The sequence below is a fragment of the Falco naumanni genome, chromosome 2, assembly GCF_017639655.2.
Source record: "Falco naumanni isolate bFalNau1 chromosome 2, bFalNau1.pat, whole genome shotgun sequence".
Lineage (NCBI taxonomy): Eukaryota > Metazoa > Chordata > Aves > Falconiformes > Falconidae > Falco > Falco naumanni.
Window position 1 is genome coordinate 35,115,889 of NC_054055.1, and position 23,699 is coordinate 35,139,587.

The 23,699-nt window shown below is 39.2% G+C and overlaps 1 protein-coding gene across 5 annotated transcripts in view; it reads right to left on the reverse strand.

The window, feature by feature from the left end:
- Positions 1–12,447: 12,447 nt before the first annotated feature.
- NAA16 (N-alpha-acetyltransferase 16, NatA auxiliary subunit) overlaps positions 12,448–23,699 on the reverse strand; it is a 76,803-nt gene continuing 65,551 nt past the window's right edge. For 3 of the 5 annotated variants that reach the window (XM_040583983.1, XM_040583982.1, XM_040583985.1), the window contains 8 exons: positions 23,109–23,237; positions 22,325–22,538; positions 19,451–19,644; positions 18,614–18,722; positions 18,011–18,109; positions 17,285–17,428; positions 14,513–14,610; positions 12,448–14,244 (listed from right to left, as the gene is read on the reverse strand). In XM_040583983.1, the coding sequence (XP_040439917.1) occupies positions 14,044–14,244; positions 14,513–14,610; positions 17,285–17,428; positions 18,011–18,109; positions 18,614–18,722; positions 19,451–19,644; positions 22,325–22,538; positions 23,109–23,237 (1,188 nt within the window). In that variant the 3' untranslated portion in view covers positions 12,448–14,043. Of the gene's footprint in view, positions 14,245–14,512; positions 14,611–15,812; positions 17,429–18,010; positions 18,110–18,613; positions 18,723–19,450; positions 19,645–22,324; positions 22,539–23,108; positions 23,238–23,699 lie in introns of those variants that run through there. The other 2 variants (XM_040583984.1, XR_005826394.1) reach the window with 2 other exon arrangements.

Here is a 23,699-nt window from a genome sequence, read left to right on the forward strand (position 1 = left end):
GCTGCCTCTTGCTCGTTGTGAATATAAGCTGAGCCACTAAAATACCAGTTCTGCTAAATACTTACTGGGGGAGGCTCTTGTCATGTTTAGTTACAGCCAGTAATACTGAAAACAGACATCAGGTGCTATTCCATGCACATGTGTCAGGAGTTATGATTATATTTGTGTGTTGATGAGAATACCTAGAATTAAAATAGAAGAGTCGAGGACGGGGAGATGGAAGAAAAATGTCCCTCCAAAACTTCTTGACACTTTCAGACATGTTGTCATTGCTCCTGCAAGACACGAAATGAGAAAAACAATATTCTAGACAATAAGCCATCTGTATCTAACAGATGTGCTCACCTCTCCTTACCGGCTGATACAGAGGCGTTTATTTATTTTCACAGTGGATGAAAAGAAGTTCTTACGGTGAAGTTCAATCGTTATTTATTCTGCAGCTTCCTCCTTTCTTGTTGTCTTCCTCTGTTTTTCTTTCTGCTAATAAAAGTGGCTACAAACAATTGTTTCTGAGGACTGTAGTGACACAGATGGAAATCAAGGTTAAAAAGTAGGGAACAAGGAGATATGAGGGCACATCAACAGCACAAGAAGGATGAAAGACAGTAGACACAAGGCAGAAAGGAGAACTGTTGAGTACATGACTAGGTAGAACCCACAGCCCAAAAAGATAAGGACCTGGCCTGCAGCTGGCATCAATTCTCTTTTGCCCAGGCACCTACACATATGATGAGCCCTACTGTCCACACACATCCCCACCAAGCGCTGGTCATTTGGTCCTGTGCTTGGGTTGTATAGCAAGACATGACTTTGCAGCAAAAAGATGTTTTAGATTAGGCTTTAGATTATGAATCTATCCATTGTGTGAGGAATACGGGCAAAATAACCAAAGGCTAAAAGTCCTCCCGGGCCCTTCCTATTATTGCTCCTAATGATGGTCAAGGAATCTCACAGCTGGGACAGGGTCTTATGCCACGTCACAAAGAGCACACGTAGGGGGGTGAAGCTGTACAATAAGGCTTGAGTCGTTCAGGGGCCTCGCTGCCACAAAAAGGGGAATGACCTGCGCTACTTCTTCCTTCTTGTACTCCTGGCCTAGACCTTCTGCGTGTCTTTTGTAGTGGGTTTGTCTCGTCTTCTGCTGAGCCAATTCAACACATTAGAACAGCAGAAAACTAATCCAGTGTAATTTTCTGGTGGGCTGAGTTGAATGGGCTCAGCTCAGGTAGGTGAGCTCCAAGAGCTGATAAAAGTAGAGAGCGGATGGGGATGTGGGTAGGGAAAGAGAACAACTGCTTCCCTGTAGTGATACAAGAGTTTATCCCTGGCCTTCTCTTCAAATTATCATTTTACACTCAAATTTACAGTTTTCAGAATAATTTATAGGCATGCTGAAGAAATTATTCTGTAAACCTCCCTTCTTTACAGCCATGTGTTTGAGAATCTTCTTTCCTTAAGAAAAACTGGGCTTAAAACTCCTTGGTCGTGTTTACTGCTCCATAGGCGAGTCTTTTAACATTTCTTCCAGTAAATACTCATGCTTTCTCCTAAGCAGCCTGAGATTCCACTGAGTGCAACTGACATTCAGCTGGTGAATTTCAATCTTCTGCATAAACAATTAGCTTATACATGAGGAAATGAAGACTGACTTTTACACCTATCAGTTCTATGTTATCGACCACATAGCCGTGCACCTCCATAAATATTACTGAAGGGCCCCGACATGCTCCTGCTGAACCAGATGCATTTTCACCACTGATGACAACGGGAGCAGCCCACACCTGGCAAAAACAAGAGGCCACTTTTAAGCGCAGTGCCCTGAAACACCGCAGACCGATGCGCCTGGCTGCTCATGTTTATAGGTAGAAACATCTAATGCAGCTTGTAATGTAAACTTCAGCTACTGAATCCATCCCATCTTCTAGGCAGCCATCTAAGGTGTATTTAAAGTTAATTTCTTCTTGACCATTCGACACAGTGTCTCCGGGTCCCTCTCAGCTGGTGATGCAATGTTTACAGTGGTTTCCTACTGCATTTTTAACCTCACAAACTTGTGAGCCACATAGTTATTTAAATCAACAAATTCTGCCTGTAAATATGCTTCAGGGTAAGACTTTCAAAACAGTAGCAGGTATACTCTGATGTAGCCAAGTTGCAAGGCTCACAAGATACTAGTTTTCTAAGTGAAACATGGAGTAATTTGGGATAAAAAACCTTGTGCTGATACAGCGAAGAGAATGCTAGAACTGGTTTACACAGACATTGGTGCTGCAGGTTGACTAATCTAGTGGTTTTCAAACCATGACCCAGAGATGCCTACAGAATCATGAACAACTTCTGAGGCATTCATGTAAGACGAGCAAAAAAAGACAAATTTATTAGAAGTAGATTAAAATTCATAATAGATATGCAGCCCCATGTGCAGAAACTGGAGCTGCAGAAGGGGCAATTTGCAAGTCAGAAATGGCTGAAAAGTTCTGGTCTAATCAATCCTTTCTTTTCACTGCTTCAAAGATCCAAAGTTCCGCACAATATCAATCCTGCTGAGAGAACACCATGTTCCCACAGTTAAGAGCAGACATGTTCTGAAATCTAAGCCCATCTTCCCACTAGTACTGGCGCTAGACAACAACCAGAGTGACAGATCCCTGCCCATGGAAGCAGCGTGGAGATTTGAACATATAATTCCCATGAGTCTTTTAATATTTTTCAGTTTATCAAAATAGTAATTCTCTACAAAAGTAAGAGTACCAAGTGGGTAAAGTAGGTACTTCATTTAAAACCTGTGAATGACAAACAGGCAGCCATCATTGCCAAACTTCCAGCTGAAGGAAAGCAAGGCAACCCAAAATTTAGATAGCTGTGAAGGAGAAAAATGAGAACTGCCAGAGGATGAAAAAGCACAGGTGCCAGCCAGACTGACACACAGGGAAACCCAACTCCTTGAGCCACAGAGCAGGAATAGACCAAACATCATCAGCATAACTTGTCTCCCTGTTCAGTGCATTGCAGCCCTGCCCTCAGGATGCTCTTTTGAAGGGTGGAGGCAGTGCTTAAACAGTCTGTTTTATCCTTTAACACTGCAAATGGAATTGCCTGTGTGAGTGAATTGCTAAACTTGTTGTGTAATAAGGACAGCTGCCTAATTAAAACTTGGCTGAGATGAGCTATGCATTTTACACTACCTAACTACCATCAGAGGCGAAACAACCTGCAATTGCTGCCAGCCGGGCTAAATACAAGCCTGTGACCTGTGGCTCAATCCACGGTGCCAGTGGGAAAAGTGAATGACTTACAGCAGTAAAATTAATCTTAAAAAACTGCTAAAAGTTAATCTTTTGCCAGAGATCTTTCACAGGACTTCCCTTCCTCTTCTCCCAACTTTTCTGTACACCTTAAACCTGAACCTAGACTTACTACAAACTGATGCAATACCTTCTGTTTTTCCCCTCTTCCTCTGATCGACACACAGTGCATGCAGACTCACGGACCAGCTCACTGCTACCCGTGACTGCAGCCTTGCAAGCAAAAAAAAAATTAAAAATCTTCCTGCTGACTTCTGCCAAAACTTAAACTCACCTTCTCTGACCCATTACACTTTCAAATTTTATGGTTGTCAAATTCACCTCCTAAATGCAAACACCATATAGCCTGTGCAGTTTTTTCTTCCTCTGTCTTTCAGAACCAAGAGGGAGAAGCTCTTGGAGTTTTGAATGGATATATTTAAATAAGTTTACTCTGAAACATGTTTATGGCAGTTTAAATGTAATCACTGCTGTTCCAGCTGGATTAAAAGTCAGAACTGATAGGTGTAATTGTAACCTGTATTGACATTGCTGGCAGGGGCAGTTTAGTGTGCGCTTCTGTCCACAGCAAAGAGATATGCAAAACCGCTCAAGAATCTGAGAGTTCTGGGATGACAGGCTTTGGCTGAGCATTGCATGGGAAAGGGAGAGGAGTTCACATAAGGAGCAGGATGGTAGTGAGTAAGTAAGAGATAAGCAAGTTTCAAAATAACTCATATTCTGTTTGGTGCCTTTTTGACAGAAGATGAAAGGAAAGTGTCACTTAATTAAAGGTATGTTCATATTATTAATCTGACTTGGGACAGTAGTAATTTTGATGCAGATCTGCTGTTGTCTCCAGCTGCCTTCTGGTGGTTTCAGTTTCTAAGCATTTTTCTTGTGCATGAGCTAACCTCTTTCAGAGGAAACTTAACTGGGAGACCAGCCCTACTGTACCCCAACTCTACAGGAGACATGACTGAAAACATGAAGATGGTCTTTGCTTCTTTGATTCTTCCATGCTCAGAAAAGTACTCTCTGCATGTCCTTGGTACTACTTCCATTTCTGCTTTACATTGGTGTAACTTAAGCTAAATTTTAGCTGAGACAACTACTGGCAACCTAATTCCTGGTCACATTTGCAAAAACACTTCTAATATCAAGCTGCATGACAAGTCCTTTTCTTCTTTTCTTCATTGAACACCAGGTTTTTCCAATGATGCCTATGCGTTTTGCTAGTACAAAGCATTGGGGATATCCCGAAAACAGAATGTCCAGGAGCAAAGCAAACTGAATGGAGTGCATTATAAAACCAACACAAGAGGTACTGGGCTGTAATATTACAGACAGGTTTTCGGGAACCTTCAATCTTGAGTTCAATAAAAGTCACAGCAGAAGTTCATGTACATCAGAAAATCCTCAAAATCCAACCGCACAAAGCATGCACTGACCATAAAGTACATAGGCAATAGATAATGCTATGGTGGCAGTGGAGACATGCAAGAAGCTCCTTTTTAGAGATCACTTCAGACGTAGCAGAAACTAACCAAAACACTGCTTGAGAGCTGTACTAGTGTTTCTGGGTCTTAGTGCAAGGAGATAAACGTCTGGTAGTTTTTTTCCCCTGCAGTGCAAAGGAGAAACCAGAGAACAAGCAGAAAGAAGTGGTCAAAAAGCGAAGATGACAGCAAGGGAAATGTAAGCAAAGAAACCGTGGCAGTAAGCCAGGAGGGGGAGAGAGCCTGGTGGCTGGAGTGCTGTGTGGCAACTGGAAGTGAAGAAATTGCCTCCTTTTGACTCGACCACCAGGAAAGCAAGGCTGTACATGTATCCTCTGCACGGGCAGATTGCGCACAAGACTGTGCAAGACTGGGTGAAGGGAACAGTTTGTTCTTCTTCCATGAAGTTGTCCCCCAGTGGAAGTCATCCAAAAGAGTCCAGCAGCAGTAAATACCAATGTAAAAGGGTAGTGTGAAAAAAAAGGAAAAAGTATACACACTAATTCAATTTGACAACTTTTGTTTTGTGTGTTAGGCTGTGGGCTCTAGCTCAGGGCAAACCACTGTTTTAACCTCTACCTGATGCTACTGCCACTACAGCTGGATTGGTGTAAATCAATGTGCTGGATCATGAACTGGAGAAGCCGAGTTCTTTACTTTTCTGACAGTTTTACTTCAGAACCTTTCATGACTACCACTCCATCAGGAAACTTGTACCATTTCAAATGCAAATGTGAAACAGTTGTTGTTTTCCACCTGCTTTTGCTCTGAATTGTTGATAAATTGAGGAATTAAGATGGCTGGATACTGTGCTACTTCAAAAAAATGGTAAGTTTGTCAAGAGGAGAAGGAACGTTGACTCAACAGTGGGCAATTACAAGAAACAAATGGGAATTTAAGGCTTAAGAGGCTTGTATTTAATGAAAAATACCTGACACACAAACCACATCGCAAACAGATTTTAAGTCTTGTAAAGTGAAACACGTAAGGGAGCTCTAATGTATTAAAATAATGAAACATCTCTCCTAATTCATCTTCTCCGTAAGTAAAATAAAAGGCAGTGAAATTTTCAGGCAGATGTAATTTACATCAATGCTATTTGCTCTGACTAAAACCTAAGCATTTTGTACTGTTTCTGTTATGATATTTCAGACAGTCACATACACGTAGCCTGTTTGGCTCAGTCATCTTGTACTTCATATCCAACATTGTTTGGGGACTGTGCATTTCCAGAGCCTTAAACCCGGCCAAAAAATACAGATTCTAAATTGTTGTAATTAATAATTACAATGATAATAAAATATACTTGTGGCCAAAATACCTGCTAGAAAGATACTAACCGCATCCAAAGAAAGAAAATTGTTCCTTGCCCAAGAAGAATTCTTGTTAGATTTTCCTGGGAACACTGAATATCCTCTGGGTTTTGTGGTGTTTTTTTCTTTCTTTTTAAAAATGTTTCAATTTTGTCTGTTTTACTTGCCCTTGTATGACTAAAGCAATGCTTTGTTTTTTCCATGGTCCAGAAGCATCTCTCTCCTGTATTGCACCAATCTCAAGGTAACTCACGACCAGTACAGCCACAAGAGTAAGGGAAGTCAGGAACGGCAGGGGGTGCAGGATGTCATTCCCATCCACCCTACCAAAGCAAACTGCCAAAGCAGGCTGAAAAAATCAAGTCTTACTCTCCTTCCCATGCTCTGTTGATTTTAAGGCAGTAGGAGGCAAAAGGAGAAGCCAAGACTACTTGTTTGCTGAAGGCATGCAGTTGCATATGTTAGAACAGAAGTGGAGCTCTTCCTTTATTTGTGTTGCAGTAGTGCCAATCATGGACCAGGACCCCATTGAGTCAGTCACCATACAAACGTGGAACAAAAGCAGTAATCCTCGAGCTTTGGTGAGCCACTAAATCACCCTCCTTTAAGGGATGGGGATTTGCATATTTATGGTTGGGAAATAACCGTGCTTTGGTCCATTGGAGCCTCTCTCGTTATGAGTGCACTCACAGGGGGTTGTGTAGATGGGAAGAAAAGAATCAGTGTTACCAGTCAGTAACTACATACTGCATCCAGCTCTTTCCTCTGACCGAGACAACTGCATTTCAATTTAAGAATAATTATTAAAAGCCCTGGGTTTCTTCCATTTTTCTCAGCCTCAAATAATTTTTGTGACAAGCCATAGCAGCATCCCGTTTTCTTCCCAAATGAAAGTTAAGTAAACCATGCTCTAATTCTCCCAGCCAGAGGGAGGATCCGTGACAACTTCTTCCATATGCTCACTTTCTATTTCCAGCTTTTATTTCATAAATAATAGGCTTTCAAATTGTCCACGCCATGCTGCCCAGCACTAATTTACTAGTTGTATTTCTAAGAGAACTACAGTGGGGAGAAGACAAAGAAGTTTTTAGCAACAAATTGTCAGATAAGCTCAAGGAATCCTGTGGATAAACATCTTTCAGCACAACGTGTTACAGGTGGCACATCAGAAGCAAAAAGGGTATCAGCCTTGCAGAGCTCAGTATTACTGAGTAACTATTTTTAAATGTTTGGCATCCTGAGGTGCCCATAGCTTTGAAGTGGATATAGGGGTTGCCTGACAGTAGAGTTGTCCAACTTTTTGATTTTTAAGAATTCCCTGCTTACTAAAAAAGAAAGTCTCTAGTGAAGCTGTAGGATCCCCAAGATTTACACCTATTGAAGTCACTGCAAATACTGTGTGGTTTCTGTTGCCTCTGTGTCCTGGAGAAGCACGTCGTGGATGCTTCAGTGTTCACAATTCACACAGCTGCGTGCTGTAGCCTTGAACATGCAATAGCGGGAATGTACCTGCTGAGATTTCTATACCGGTTCACATCCGGATGTTTTGCAGTGCCCGAGCTAACCATCAGTACATGTCCCCACCACCTGGAATAGAACTCTAACCCCAAAGCAAATGAATCACGGTCTGTCCTATGGATCCCAAAGTGATAAATTTATCCATGGCATTCTGTCCACTGGTTTGAATTTCCCTAGAAAGATATTTAGACATGCAGGGAATGTTATTAATAGAAATAAAAGTTCCTCCAACTTCAGGTACTCTCTGAGCTCACTTCAACTATAATCAAGTGAGCGGATTAGCTGAAATTTGATTATACATCTCCAGTGACAGTTAACAGGCTCGTCTGGTGCCTGACACCTTTGATATCTTTTGCACTGCTGTTTACAGACCCAAGCCTCAAGCACATATAATTTGCTTACATTTATAGATGGGTTTCATGACAGTTTATTATTCGTGGTATCAATCCTTGTCCTGAACTAGAAGTGCTCTGCGCAAGGCACCATGCGTGGGGAACAGGAAGACAGCTCCTGCTCTGCTCCTCCCTTCCTTGTTTGCTTTAAGTTCAACCATTTATCATACGAAATCAGTCCTGGAAATACCACGTCTTTCCTTCTCCCGCCTTACTGCATACCTAAAATACCGCTAGGAACCTCTCATAAACCTGAACCTCTTCTTAATTGTTAACAGCATGTCCTCAAATACTTTGTCTAGACTTGAAATATGTTTAAGCAGCGAAGTCTGAGTGGTCAACGGACAGCATACTTAGTCTGTGATAAATTTAACTGAAGCAAAGGCTAATCTTCAAGGCCAATTCATGCTGCCCCTCTTCAACAGCCTGAGATTAAGGCAGGAACTGGGTTAACTGACGCTTTCTGCATACTAACACAGTATCTCCCCAAAGGCCAATCTCATCATCTGTGGGCTCAAATATGCTTTCACAGTGTCTCTGTTCTCAGCTGGTATGAAATAAGACCAAACAACTGTGCTCTCAACTTCAGAACCCCAAATCAATGTCTACAGACAGCTGGTTATACAAATACAAGTCTAATTCCACCACTTAAGCACAACACAAAAAACCAATGGCCTCTCTCCACTGCCCAAAAGAAAGAAAAGAGAGGCATTTTCCAGTGCTCTTACTACAAAACCAGGAAACACCTGAAAATAAGCAAGACTGGAGCCTTCTGTTCCCATGAAAATATTCTGGATGCAAGGCTTCCCTCTAGTGGAAAATCCATTACCTGGCCACTTTTCATTAATGCCTGTGGTTCAGATGTGAAAAAACAAATGCCGAAAGTACACAAAATGTTGCTGTGGAAACAGTAAATGCCAAGTGCATTCCCATATGAAAACATGCTTACGCTTAGAGTTTGTGTTACGGTTAAAGCCTGGCCTCTTCCTAGCTCAGGCATTCATTATTTGGGAAGTCTGGAGATGGTCGAGCTGAAGAGATGCAAGAAACCGCCGCTTCCACCGGAACTGTTAACTCTGGACTAAACTTTTGTTATCTGTGTGAACCTCAGGTACAGGATGTTCCATTAGGTCCTGCCTGGGCTTTTGGAACAGGCTTATTCCCTATGATGTCTGTCAGCCTCAGAGTTTGCCTGCCTGCCTGCCTGCCCGCTGGTGGGAAGGAGAGAGGGAAAGGTGGGTACTCGGCGAGATGGCCAGCACTACTGCAGGGACCTGCGTGAGGCTGGGTGCTGGGTCAGGGAGTTCTCGTGGTGTTTACCTTGTTAACACAATTATTTGGTTTGTGCAGAGATAAGCAAAAGGGATTTATAAAAGAAATCCACAATAAAACAGATCAAAACAAAAAGCTTTCAAAGATCCACAAAACAAGACAGGTAAACTTACAGTAATTTACAGCAATTGCAATCAATGCATCAACAATTTCACATCTTGACTATGTAAGGCATTTTTAAGGTTTTGCTAAGACTGGTGATAAGCAAATGAAGCCTAGCTAATCTATATATACACACAACACAGCAGAATACTTAACGTAAGCATATAGGTGCTACATGAGTGCAAAGGCCGCAGAACATCTGTTGTGGACAGCAGCAAATGCACCTAACCCAAGTTCAAGTCAGAATTGTGCCCATACCTTTGCTGTCTCTCTCTCTAGGGGAGTTAGTTACACACTTACAAAGCACTGCTGCTACTGCCATCACTTCCAGCTCCTGAAAGAGTGTCACAGGCTTCAAGGAAGGGCACAGCCCCAACAGATCTGGACAGAAATGCCCAGCCATATAGGCAGCTTCCCGCACCAAAGGAGATGCAGCATTTTTGATACCCAGCTAGTCAGCATGGCCAAACTGAGAGCCACAATGGCTCGTGGTTCAGTCTGCTGGCACTGAAGCCCAAGAGGACGCACGTATGCCACCCAGCTACAGGCTTGCGTTGCCATTGAAGATGAGCTGGCCCGTCTCAGATTGCTCCTTCTGCCACTGCTTCTGGTGATCATCTGATGAATTAATTTCATTAACCACCAGATATTAGACAAGTCAGAAATACATTGAAACCTTTCAGTCAGTTCAGCGAGCTTAATTAGCTCTTCACTAAACCATGCCCTCAACTATCTAATACTGCCGGGTATGCAGCGATAAGCAAGGTCCTGCATCCTGCAGGCAGCATTTTGCTAGGCTGTTGCTGCATTCGCACGTTTTCCTTCTGCCTGGACAACAAATCCCATGTTAAGGTAACTGCAGGTGGTTGGGGCACACATCACACCATGCCCACCTGCAAAGATTAAATTGGAAGGAGATTGTGACAATGCATCACAAAACTGGGAAGCATTTGAATACAGTATTGATAAAAACAACTGATAAAAAATTGTAGTGATATATTGTTGAATGTGTTTGTTATTAATTTATTAAATCTTGCATATATACAGAAATGTTAATCTGCCAGATAAAACCAATATGATTTCCTTTATTAGTCAAAGGCTTCTTTTTGCTACCCACCCCACCCCCCAGGATAAAAATACTCAAGCATGTTACAAGACCTGGAAATTTTTTTTGATCTTTAGCAGTTCTAGATTTTTTCAGGTTTGAATCAGGAATGAGTTTCAAAGATTTAGCTACAGCTCTAGTTGTAGGGTATCACGGCTTCACTTCCTACACTACTCAATTTTTCTAAGCAGAACCACTGCTACCATCAGACAAAGCTTAACAGTCCTTACCACAAAGATTTGTCTCCAGCTGAAATACGCTATGTATCAATAGCTTCATTGACACGGGTCTGCATGTGGGTGGCCACAGAGAATCTTAAAGCAACTTCCTTGCTGCCTTGCTCTTTATGCATTGAGGCCAGGCCAGAGTTCCAGAAGGAAGGAGATCTGCAGCATAAACGGGTCACTCCTACCTCCCTGTGGGTCAATGGAACAGGTGATGCTGAAAACAGGAAGTATCCTAGTCTCAGCCTAGCATATTTTCCGCTAGCCTCATTTGAGAGAGGGTAGCCAGTCTCAGATTTCAGACCTAAGATGAGGTGTAGGGTGTGATTGTGTTGGGGCAAAGATATGAGGTTCTTCAACTTCACAGTTACCCCCACCAGTTGACTCGATCCACAAATTCTTGAAGCAGCCAAGCAGTTAAGCCTGATGTCAATGGACTGGTAAGAAAAAGAGAAGTCACCTCCTGGGACGTCACATTTACTAGAGAAAGAAAAAGGATAAGGGAGAGTGGAGCAAGAATGACTATAACTGATTGCCAAAGTGGACTCTATTTTTGAGACGACAAGTTGCAGAGGGGAAAAAAAAGCAAAACAGTGATGAAGGAAACAAGAATGAAAAAGACAGTATGAAAGGAAGAGTAGAGCTAGGTCAGCTGATAAAATTTAAACATTGAAATATGTTTAAACATTGATTCTATGACACTTAACATTTATGTATTACAGCACATTTCCTTTGGGACAATTTAACAAATCCGTTAATTTGATGCCTTTTCTAATTCAAGTTATTGAAAAGACACTGAGTCTTTTCAGAACAGTTTAAAGAAAAACACCTTTCCTTGACACCTGTTCTTCTCTATTACTTCTGTTATCCTTCCCATACTACCCTACCTGCTCTTTGCAATGGTCTAGTCTACAGGATTGCCAAGAACATACTATCGCAAGCAGTTCACACCTGCGATGACAGCCCTGAAGAAAAAACTCAGCAGCAGTAAGAGAAAGCCTCCAGCAGTTCTAAGAGAAAACCACACCACACACTGGGTGACTGAAGACTCAATTTTTGTGTTTTTAGCGTTTGCAAAAGAATTCCTAATTTATTAGTCTAGAAATCAAAACTATTCATCTGCTTTCTTAAGGAATAAACTGCTGCTGACACCCCAGGTATTTTTGCTCGATTCCAATCTAAAGCGTCAAGCTAAAAAGATACAGAGGACTGGATTAGCACTTAACTATAGTACTGCAGCCTTCTTTTGAAGGCCTGAATTAAATCCCTAGCAAACTACCGTCACTATAAAAGACAGAAGACCACTGTAACCACTTCACGTCTTCACCTCATGTGCAGGTTGAAGTGGATGTAGGGTATTGCTGAGGCACAACAATCCCATTATGTCAACTCCCTCCCTGCTTCAGACATCTTTGAGCAAGTTGTTCCACAGCAAATGGCACGCAGTCAATACGTAAGACAAAAACATCTTGTCATATTTCTCAGGGTAGCATGTTACTATAGAGAGAGACGTGACTCAATGCACTAAATGGTGTTTTGGGGTGGGTTTTTTCCTTAACTACTTACAGAGTTCACGTTAAACCAGTGGATGTTGCAACTGAATGGAAAAAACCTAATGGATGTGATGGGCTGAAGTTTAATGTCCATAAATATGCAAAAACTCCAAACGAAAGGCAAGTGTGTACAAAATAATTTATTACAGCATAACATATGTTGGCAGTATTTTACAGTGAGTTTTCCATTCAACAATTTTGAATCTAAACAGATGACACACAAAGGAGAATTTTCATTAGAACAGTTTATTTGTCTTAATAAAATCCCCTCTTCTTGAATGTATATTTGCCTTTGAGGGGCTAGTTAATATTACTGAAATTATTTACATTGCAGTGAAATAAAAACAAACCAGGATTGAATGATTCCATTACAGTTTCCAGGAAACAGATTTTCTGTACAAGCCACAGTATAGTTATGTTTTGATAGCAGTTCTTACAGAATGTAAAGCTGTCATATGTAGCCATTTTGTCCAGCAATACTATGCTTTAAATAGTTATATTAGATTCAGACTTCCATTTTGATGTGTTGTGTATTAAATAGTTAATGCACCAGAATACAAAGTAAGAAAAAGGTTCATTATGGTTTGTAGTCAGCCTCTTTGTGCTCCCTTAAACAGTTTTTAATTGTAAAACACACTCCTCACTATTTGCTTTGCAGCACCTCAAGCAACAGTATTTAGGCATGAGAAGTACTGGAGTATCGGCCGTAAGTGGACAACTAAGACTTTTAACGGAGGTAATACATTAAACTTACCGGTGAATTTTTATGCTGTAGAGAAGAACTGTATTCCCCATTACTGTACCTTCTGCATTTGCCCGAAGTTGGAGCAGCTTTTTCAACTTAAGTGTCAGTAAGTGAACAGATGGGGAGGAACCAGAAGGAAGAGAAGGAAGGGGAAGATGGACACAGGACAAACAACAGTATCAAATTCATTATGTTTTCTTAGGGAATTGCTTCTGGATATTCAGAAAAGTTAAACTGACCATAAACTTAAGGAAACAATAGCTATGGAACACAAGGTAGATAGAATAGTTTTCAAAAAGCCTTAGGGTGTTTTTTTTGTTTGTGGGTTTTTTATTATTTTTTTTAACACACAGACCTAATCTTCATATCCATCAACACTGGTTCCATATAAGACACACACCTGACAAAAACATGCAAACCCCCAATGCTTTCAATGTCACTGTGCTTCAAAAGAAACCAAACTGAAGGAACAGAAAGATAAAATAAAATTTAAAAAAAACCAAAAAAGCCTAAAGGACAGTAAAAGACGAAGAGGGCAATTCAAGCAGCACTTCAGTCTTAATCTGCTAAAAACGCTCAAATGATAATTTATTAACAAGATATGATCACATTTAGCTGTATATGTAATGACACTTATGTGAAAGCAGTCTTTAACATCCATATTTTTTGTGAGGGAGGGCTGATGGATTATTAAAAGACTTAAAACTGTACAAGTATAAACATGAAAAATGCTGATTAGGATAATGTTTACATAAATATTGGCAGTTTTTGTTGGGAGGAAAAAAAACAAACAACTAATAGCATACTCCATTTCATTTAACTATCCAAATATTTTGTTTTATACCTGTTAAAGATATTAAAATACAACCTGGAAAAGTAACCCTGATCTGTATCCAGCCAGCATGTAACGAGTCAGAGTTTTGTATACATGTGTGCATGTAGGTATACACACACACACGGGCTTGCACACACTACTTCAAATTTCATTAGACAGCAAATCATGGTTAATGGCTGTATGATTCACAGATGCAATGCTGCTATCATCCTCGTTTGTGGCAGGCATAAAGGCAGACGTAAAAGGAAACAGTTTATGACATGCTGCTTGATATTCTTCACATTGAGCGTGGCAGCTTCCAAAACTGCCATCAAGCAGTGCCTCAAAAACCTTTGTTAATGTCTAGAGAAACAAAAGTAACAGTTAATATATGTGATTTACAATTATTTTATTACTAAAAAGATGTACTGTTAAACAATACTAATCTGAGCAAACACAGGTTCTCTGTTGGTATTCAGATATCTTAGTTACTTCAGGGAAAAATCTGAAACCTTGTTCTTCCAAATAACATTAATTTATCATGATCTATGAAGCACACACATTACCCTGCAATTAAGTATACATCCTTTAAAAGCCCACATTTTTTAGCTTTAAATACTCTATCTTTTACCTTCACATTTTTGTCTCTCATGTTTTTATCCAATCTAGTAGCAACAGCAATTGCTTTTTCTTGTCTTGATTTGTCCAGGAAATACATCATCTTTGCACCTTATCACAAGAAAGAACACAACATTTAGATAACAGAGCTCCTAAATGCAATAATACCACATACACAGACACACAGAATCCAAAAACTTACACATCAATGTGAATTAGGATTTCTTACAAGGTTTAATAAACCCTATTTTACTCCCTTATTTAGAACTTAGAACTAACAAAACTAAAGCTATTTTGAAACATATTAGAAGCATAAGGACTGAGTAACACCGATCTGCTTCTGCAAAAGTGAAACGCCTCACTCTACTGAAGACCTGTCAGCTAAGAAATACACATTAAAAGTATGTTGATGACGAAGTCCTTCAAATCGGCAGGCTAAGCGAAATCCATCCTACAAATGTAGAAGTGAGTAAAAGACATTTCCTCAGAGATACTCTGAATTCCTTTGAAAAGTATTGGATGTAAGTGAACAGTACAGGTACTAAACAACTGTGGAACACAGTCTAGAAGTAATTCAGACCAGTATACCTCTGTATGGCAGAAAGTAAGGTCAGGCTGGGCTACTAACCTGGAGCTGAATGAAATAGCTTAGGTACAAGGAAAGTGTAATGCAAGTTCGGTGCTTTGCCTGGACTAGACTGCATTGGTGACAAGCAAAACATTGCATTAATGTAACTATGCAACTTACTGGGCCACAAGCAGTTTATCAAAACCAGTCTGGGCATCTCTGCAAAATACTGTGTTGCTCCTCATATCACAGCTGCCTTAATTTAAAATCTCACCTTAAAGAATATGTAGGCATTTTGTATACTTTCCTTTTCCTAAACACAAAGTCCAGACACATGACACCTCACCACATAATCTACTACAAAGCACAAGAAGATTAAGAAATCATTTTACTGACAAAGTTAAACACCCACATTCTGAGTGTATTGTCTCTTCCTGCTCAACATATTTCCCCAATTATTAAATTTGTTTTCCTAATTAAAGAAAGTTTCCTAGTTCTCTACTGCTTTTTTCTTAATCCAGAAAGTTTCAGAGAATAAACTGCTAGACTGAATATATTTGGGTTTGAGTCTTAAATGTCAAAAAAATTAAACTTAAGCTAGTTACATTTGTTTAAAGTCAGGGAGACAACAGTACAGAAACTGAAAAGGTATTAAAATTCTGCTTGCTTACTAGCAATCATTTTAAGTTAAGAAAAAACTCATTTGTACTCTCAGATTTCTGGTTTAGGTCTTTCAGATCTTTACCTTTTCAAACCTGAATTCAAGATGAGTTTCAGAAGTTACAAACTGTACAGTAGATAAGTCAATTGCTTCAAACGAGTTTCCGCATAAAAAGACGACAACACATAGGTGAAGACCTAAAGCTACCAAGGACATGTCTATTGTTAGTTCACTCCTGATTTCACTTTAAAATCCTGATCTCTACATTTGTTCCCACTGCCTGCAAATTGATACGCTGTTGGATGACAGTCATCAATGGACCCTAAGGTCTGTTGATTGACCCTAAGGAGCTTTTACATTTTTAAGCCTCTCACCGCCACTGAATGCGGACCTGCCTGCTTCAAAAGGGTCCCTGACATCTCGCTAACATGGGTGCTGCCACTGTCAATGATCTAGCTTGGGTTCTTCTCAAAGGCACTAAAGATGTAGGCAGTGTGAAGCCAAATTTGGAAGTATGAGTCTTAGCCTGTAAAATTACTATGTCAAAGTGACTATATATACACTATTTTCCATAATAATGGAGGACTAGAAAGTAGAACCTGGAAAACATCCAGTTAGATGCCCAACAATGACAAGAGTGAAAGGAGCAACTGCCTGCTGAGATATCTGTACTTGACTTCTTGAGCCTGCTCACAGGAAAGCTGTGCCAAGTATTTTTCTCAAGATGCTGTCCTGAAACAGGGATGTTTTAATGGCCTCTTAAGTTTGGGGTAAGTTACCTAACCTTCCTTTAAGAGAGATGAACAATCCTCTGAAGCTAACTTTCTCCAGTAATTCTGGACAGACCACAGGCAACTTTTACCAACTAGGTGAGATTAGTACTGTTCTAAGTACTTTGCCTGATAAATCTACACCTATTTTTGCTTCTTAACTGCTGAAGTAGTGTTTTGGTTTCTCCTCTACTAGCTTCTCTGGTGACATCAATTTTTATCCCAAAATTTTCTTTACTCAGTAGACATGATAAATTTAAATTCCAACTTTCCTTGACTTAATTCCAGCAGCTACTTCTACACAAATAGTGTAAGTGTCACATTTCAACATATTCACAGTTGACCATGAAGCAGAAAAGCAAAAGTAGCATAACAAGCTGTCATGGTCATGGTATTTTTTATTGATGTGACAAAGCTATGAATAGGAACAGAGACATTGCAGCTGACAGGAAAACAGGAAAAAGCACTGCTTCTAATATATAGGATGTTTTGGTTTCTAAGTATTTCAGAACTAGAAGCTCCAACAGGAGGAATAAAAATGCTTCCATACTTAAATAACTGTGGTGGTTTGATCACACTTTTTGCAGAAAAGCAGCAAGTTCCTTATGCATCTAATAAAACAAGTAAATGAGCTTTTTTAACTTGGTAAAAGCAGTCAGAAAAAAACCCCACAATGTAAACATGAATTTCTGCCTCATTTACATCTGATTTATGGACTCCAGATAAAGATTCTGGATTTAAATCACTCAATCTCCTTTTCAAGAGCACTAAGGAAGTTACACAAACCTGACAGCTGGTGCTGAATGGAGGTAGCATTGTGTTTGAGAAATTCTTCATTAAAACTTTCCAAGTTTTTATTAACAAAGATTTTCTGCATTTCTTGAGTTAGGACCTTGCTCACAATTTCTGGGAGGTTACTATGGTCAGATACTAGAAGGAGGAAGGTAAGAAGGAGAGAAGCAAAAAAAGCCATTTAAAGACCTGTAGAAGACAGTGTGAAACCACATAAACATCACTGCTACAATTCCCATTTTTAAAATTTGGGCACAGAAAGAAACAACAAATCTCAGTTCAAAACAGGTAAACACAAGCATTACCGATGCATTTATAGATGAGACATTCATAAAGGGCACTATGTAATGTAAACTTTCTGCTGCAAGTTCACAACACATACTTTGCTTCAGTCAGAATCTTTCTCCCATATCTGCCACGTATTTTCTTAAAACTTGAGAATTTCGAGAATCTTTGGAATACCTACTCCTCTGTGAAATCTAGCCAAAATGAGCTATTGGGTCCACCTGGTGGATTAACAGAGGAAGGAGTATAATATAGTACATGTACAGTACCCTGCATAGCACAATCTGTGTTTTCTTGCGTATTACCATAGAAAATAAACCATTTATTTTTATTTTTTTATGTCAGTTTGCATTTCAGAAGTATTTATGCATTACAAAAATATGTAGTTATGTCCTTGTACAATATAACTTCCTATATCTATACATACATACATACCAGCTTTAGAGAATTTAATCAAGCACTCATGTAGCCATGGGTTATTACTGTTGATAGCAAAAGCTCTTTTGACAGACTGTAACATTAAAAGAAACTTTCCTGGGGGAAGGAGAAAAAACAAAAACATGCCAAGATTAAGAATACAGAACTTTTCCTCTTTATATCAACTACTGTTTTCTTTAGTGAATCTAATACAAACATTAGAAACATCAATGCCTACACAGAATTAGAAGAGAGATTTATTTTTCCCCATCCAGATTGCTTAATAAGATAGAAATGCCTGCTGCTCAGACAATGGCAGCACTGCTTAGATGATATTACTACCCATTTGGCTTTGTTTCCCCCTACATAATTGAAGATCACATTGCAAATATCTTTTTACAGCATTTATTAGTATATACTATAATCTATATTGCTCTTAGGTTGTTTTAAGGGTGGCTAAACATAAATGCTATTTCCCCTATTATTCCTGGATATGATGCAAACCCCAGCTTCAGTAAAGTAAATATCTATTCCAGACCATTTTCAGCTACACTCAGATATCAGGCTGCAGTGAAGAGTTAACATTTTGTAGAGCAAAAATAAAATTAAGCAGTACTTTACCTTTTCTAAAGTATATTTCAAATGCTAATAAATGTGTTTCTATGTCATCTCCAATAAGATTCTTAAGTGGTATAAGGAACTTAATGGCTTCTTCTAATGGATTTTCTACCTGTTTTAATAAAAACACAGTTAAACTTAAAGCTTAAAATAAATGTTAAAACCCCCACCAAGGGTAGTTTCTGCTACTCAGAGCATTTGAATAATCAGAGGCCAAAGGTGGACTGTAGATAGCTTTCTGAACTAAACTGAGCCACAACATTTGTATTTAAACACCAGATTTTAAAATGTTTACTCATGATTTCACGCTGACAAAGACAACTTCATTCTAACTCTGGCACTGCTTATGTAATGTACATGGTGATGTAATTTAGCATTTAGGAAACAGTTAAATATGACCACCTTAGACATCAAGCTTAAATTTCTGAAGTTACTGTGATAAAGGAGATAGCCTACATTTCTCTAAGCACAAAGAACTCAAGTCTTCAAATTTTTTGAACAGCCATTAAATTTCTGTTAGTTTTTCCTCTACTCACTGTAGGAAAACCAGATTTCTTCAGGCAAGAACCTTCTTTTTGTTCAATATCTATTTTAATGAAGGATGGCCTACTGTTTGAAAGGACAAAATTTAAAGAAAGTAACAATACCAATAATATAGAAGTTTATCAGAGTAAAAATACTGCTTTTCTTTAGTGTAAATAGAGTTGAACTACAAAAAGATATCTTCATGCTAAAACAACCTTATAAAAACCCCTGCATTCTTTAAGAACCTGATAGTAATGCCATATTATAGGCTTTTTATGATAATCACATGAATTTAACAGGAAAGACCATGCTCACCCTTTCCAGTTTTTCAGGAACTAGCTCTTCCCTGGGTCCACTTGTTTCCTCCTCCTCTTCATCTCGTTTTTTCTTTTGATTTTTTTGCTGTCGCTCTCTTTCTGCATGTTTTCTTTCCTCTTCAAGTTTTGCTTTCTTCTGTGCTCTTCTTTGCTTACTAAGCATTTTCTTCAGTTCTTTGGCTGAGAGATTTTCTACACATTAAAGGTAACAAACAGATAATTCATATTAACAGAGTATTTAATTAAAAAACTCGTCTCTCTCAAACAACACTCAGACATGCCACTACCTTCCTGCCCCACATCAAAATGGCATATTTTACAGCTATTTCCGTAAGTATCAGCCTTGACAAACTATCATTACTAAATAGTCCAACATTACTACTGGATTACTATTTACAGCATAGCACAACACTTGATCTTGCCTATTTTCTCTTACATAGTTGTCAGAGAAACCTCAGCTATCTTAAAAGTTAACTACATAAAGTTGCTGCATCTATGACATGTTTTACCTTAAAAAATGGACAATGGTTTTCAAGGGCAATACTAAGCTCCTGTATTGACTGTAGCTCAGCTTCCTTCTAATGCTAACTAGTAACATCCAGATGGATTTACACTCCATCTTATAACAAGCTTGTTATATTTCATTAAGTGTCTGAGTAACATACAGCCATGATCACTGCACTGACCTTCTGCAAGAGCCATGGAATATCTATATGGATGCAAGCAAAAACTGATACTGTTTGGGGTGAGGAGAGGTAAAATATTCTGGAATGTATTAGCAGGATCATTATATGAATCTTAAGGCTGCTTGCTGTGTTTGTATTTTTAGACTGGACTGGCATTCAAAAAAAGCACAAAGGTTAAACAGTTGCGTGAAAAGCAGAACACAAAAAACACGGTTTCCTACAGGATTGCACAGAAGTAAGGAGCCTTCAGCCTTTCCATTCACGCCTTTTTTTTCCTTCCCTGGTGTCCCACTGACCTGACAAGTTTAGCCAGAGTAATACTGTAATTTCCACTGTTTACTGTGGTGTTTCACTGAAACCAGGATTTGTGCTGATAACATGGCAAGGAAAAGAAGTGTGGGCTACTGAGGGACTAACACATCTTTTTTGTGGCTATGGCACCACGACCTCTGTGCTGGGGCCACCCACCATTCTGAGACAGGGAAGCAAGTAGAAGCAAGCATTCTTTTTACCACATTCGTACGGTGCTGCCTTCCCCTGTGGATGACTCTACTGAATCCCTATGACCAGCAGGCAAATAAACGAACATCAATTCTTACGTTCTTCTCTTCACCACCTCAGTTTCTATGACATATTGCTACCAAGACCCTCTGTCACACACAGATCTTACATTATATACAGAAACAAATTAAAATTCAAGACAAAAAAAGATGCAAGTTGAACTGTGCTGTGAAATGGGCCTCTGTTTATATGTACTTCATTATACACAGGCAGATAGGGAAAACCGTATTATTTACCTGTCCTGGTTTCAGCTGAGATGGAGTTAATTTTCTTCTTGGTGGCTAGTGCAGTGCTGTGGCTTGAATTTGGTGTGGGAACAATGTGGTCAGGGGGGTTTTAGTTTCTCAGGCAGGAGGGCTGGAGGGGCACAAGAAACTGGGAAGGGACACAGCCAGGTCAGCTGACCCAAAGTAGCCGGAGGTATTCCATACCATGGGACTTCATGCTTGGTATATAAACTGGGGCGGTGGGGAGGTTGGCCAGGGCTGCCACTCAGTGCTCAGGGACTGGCTGGGCATCGGTCAGTGGGCAGTGAGCAGCTGTATTGTGTGTCACTAGTTTTCTTTTTTCCCCTCCCTTTGGATTTCATTCCTTTCCCCTTCTCCCTCCTTTCTGTTGTAACTGTTACTGTTATTATTATTGTTCTTTCATTTTTATTTCAATTACTAAATTCTTCTTATCTCAACCCTCGAGTTTTACATTCCTTTCCAATGCTCCTCCCCACCCCCCGGGTGAGGGGGGAGGCGAGGGAGCAGCTGCATGGTACTTAATTACCAGCTGGGGTTAAACCACAACATCACCTCTGAATGAAAGGTAAGATTGTATTGACAACATTAAGTAGCATTTTCAGTTTAATTTAACTTTTACTCCCATTGTCAAAAATTCTTCCCTTTGCAAAGAGCTAGTCATTAATTTAGCCCCTGCCCCGTTAGTCAAGAGCCTCTGCAATGCTCCGATTCCACTAAAGGAGAAACAACTATTTATCTTACAGAAAAAAACCTCAGAATTCGTTTGTCATTGTAGCCTCAGTTTTCCGAACCACACCCCACTGGTTTCCTAAGAAAATCCACTTCCCATTTAACACTAGTTTAAAATAATTTCCTAAATGTATCAATTTTGCTAATACACTTATCCATGTATTCTTTGGTCCTGAAGTTACATGAAAAATGATAAAATGTAATGCAGTGTTAACTAGTATTACTAGGCAATAAGTTAAATACACTAGATCAAGATTAAATTCTTAACAATTCAGACTGATTTCCCCCAAAATCTATCCATTGTTTCATAATTAATCTGTTAATTACATTTATCTTTTGTTTAAATGAATACATGGCTGAACTGAATTTGATTTTTCCTCTTAATATTCTGAAATGCCACTCCTCCCCAAGTACTCCAACTATAGCTAGGTTCATTTGTGCACTAGTTTAACAATATGATGAGAGGAGAACAGAGAGGAAGAAAGCTGTAGGATGTTATCTATGATCTATTTTCTGCAATCAAATCATGACAGAAAAGAGGAAAAACTTGTGTATGTTACAACTCTTTTATTCTATAGCACGTAGCTTAGCTTAATAAGCTTTTTACATGTGTCATACACATGTGAGCCTCCATTATGGTCTAGATACCTGAATTCACTTCTTGTTCTTTGCTTTCATTGGTAAGAGGATTATCATGGAGCTTCAAGTAGATTTCAATTGCTGATCGAGCAGCCTTGAAGTAGAAGGCATGTTTCCTGAGCACATCTTCTAATCTCAAAAGGTCTACATAGGCACGAAGAGTCATCTTTCTCATGCAGTATGTGTGGAAGTCAAATTGGTCATCCGTTATCTCAAAAAAATGCTTCAAAAGAAAAAACATACAACTCTTATGCACTTCCCTTGCTTAATTTTTTTGATTAGGTGGAGATTAATAAAATTACAAGTGATGTATCTACAGGCAATTTTAACAGGCATAGAAATATCCCTATAATACTGACTGTCCAAGAGAACCTGTCAGTAGGGGGATGAAAAAGACCCAGAAAAATGGAATTTTGTAAACAAAAACTACAATGTGATTGTTCAAAGGCTTAGGCACTCCTAAAAAGCCAACTGAAATGTAATCGTTCCGATTAAAAAAAAAACAAACAAACAATTGGCAAAAGACCATAAAAAGTTAATGTACAAATAGTGTATAGTTCGGAGACATGGCATTGTACATTGAATCCTCTCCACTTCAAATAACCAGTTTTCACGTAATAGCCAGGCAGAACATCTTACTTATTACAATACATCAAATATTAACCTGTTTTTAAAAGTCATTGTACTATAAACTTTATACCCAAAGAAAATCATGCTGATTACATCAGCAAGTGTCTTCATTACCATATGAGAAATGCGGGGAAACAAACTGACAGCGTTTGCACCTACTTACCCTTTCTACTTCATGGCATTTTTTCAAGGCATCACCATACTTCCCTAGCCTTTGATAAGCTGCAGCACATTCGGTCTGGAACCACATACACTGCATCTCATTTAGGTTTTCCATAGCAGAAGTTCCTTCCTGAAACAAATATTACTATCGCTTTTTGACATTATAGTTTACCAGCTGCTTCTTTCAACTATGGCTAGTTTCAGGCCGTTAGTAGGAAACAATCAATGCCTCAACTACTTGGAACACAATAGAAAACGAATATAACCACCCAGCAACTAGGAGTAATACTTGTGATACCCTATGCTCCCCAAGATAGAAAAGAATAGATTTAAATTGTTTAAAAAAAAGAATTATCTGAACAAGATTAGTGTCTCAACAGATTTTTAAGATTAACTCATGCTCATATAAACAATCTTACTTTCATAAATTGGGGGCAGAAAACAACGCTATTTTTACAAACCTTGACATTCAGCAAATAATTTCCATTGTTTTTCCCGTCAGTTAAGTGGCATCTACTAGTCTAAAAATTCACCAATTTACTGCTTTATCATGTAGTATGGATAAGTTTCTTAGAATTTGTTAGTCTAAATA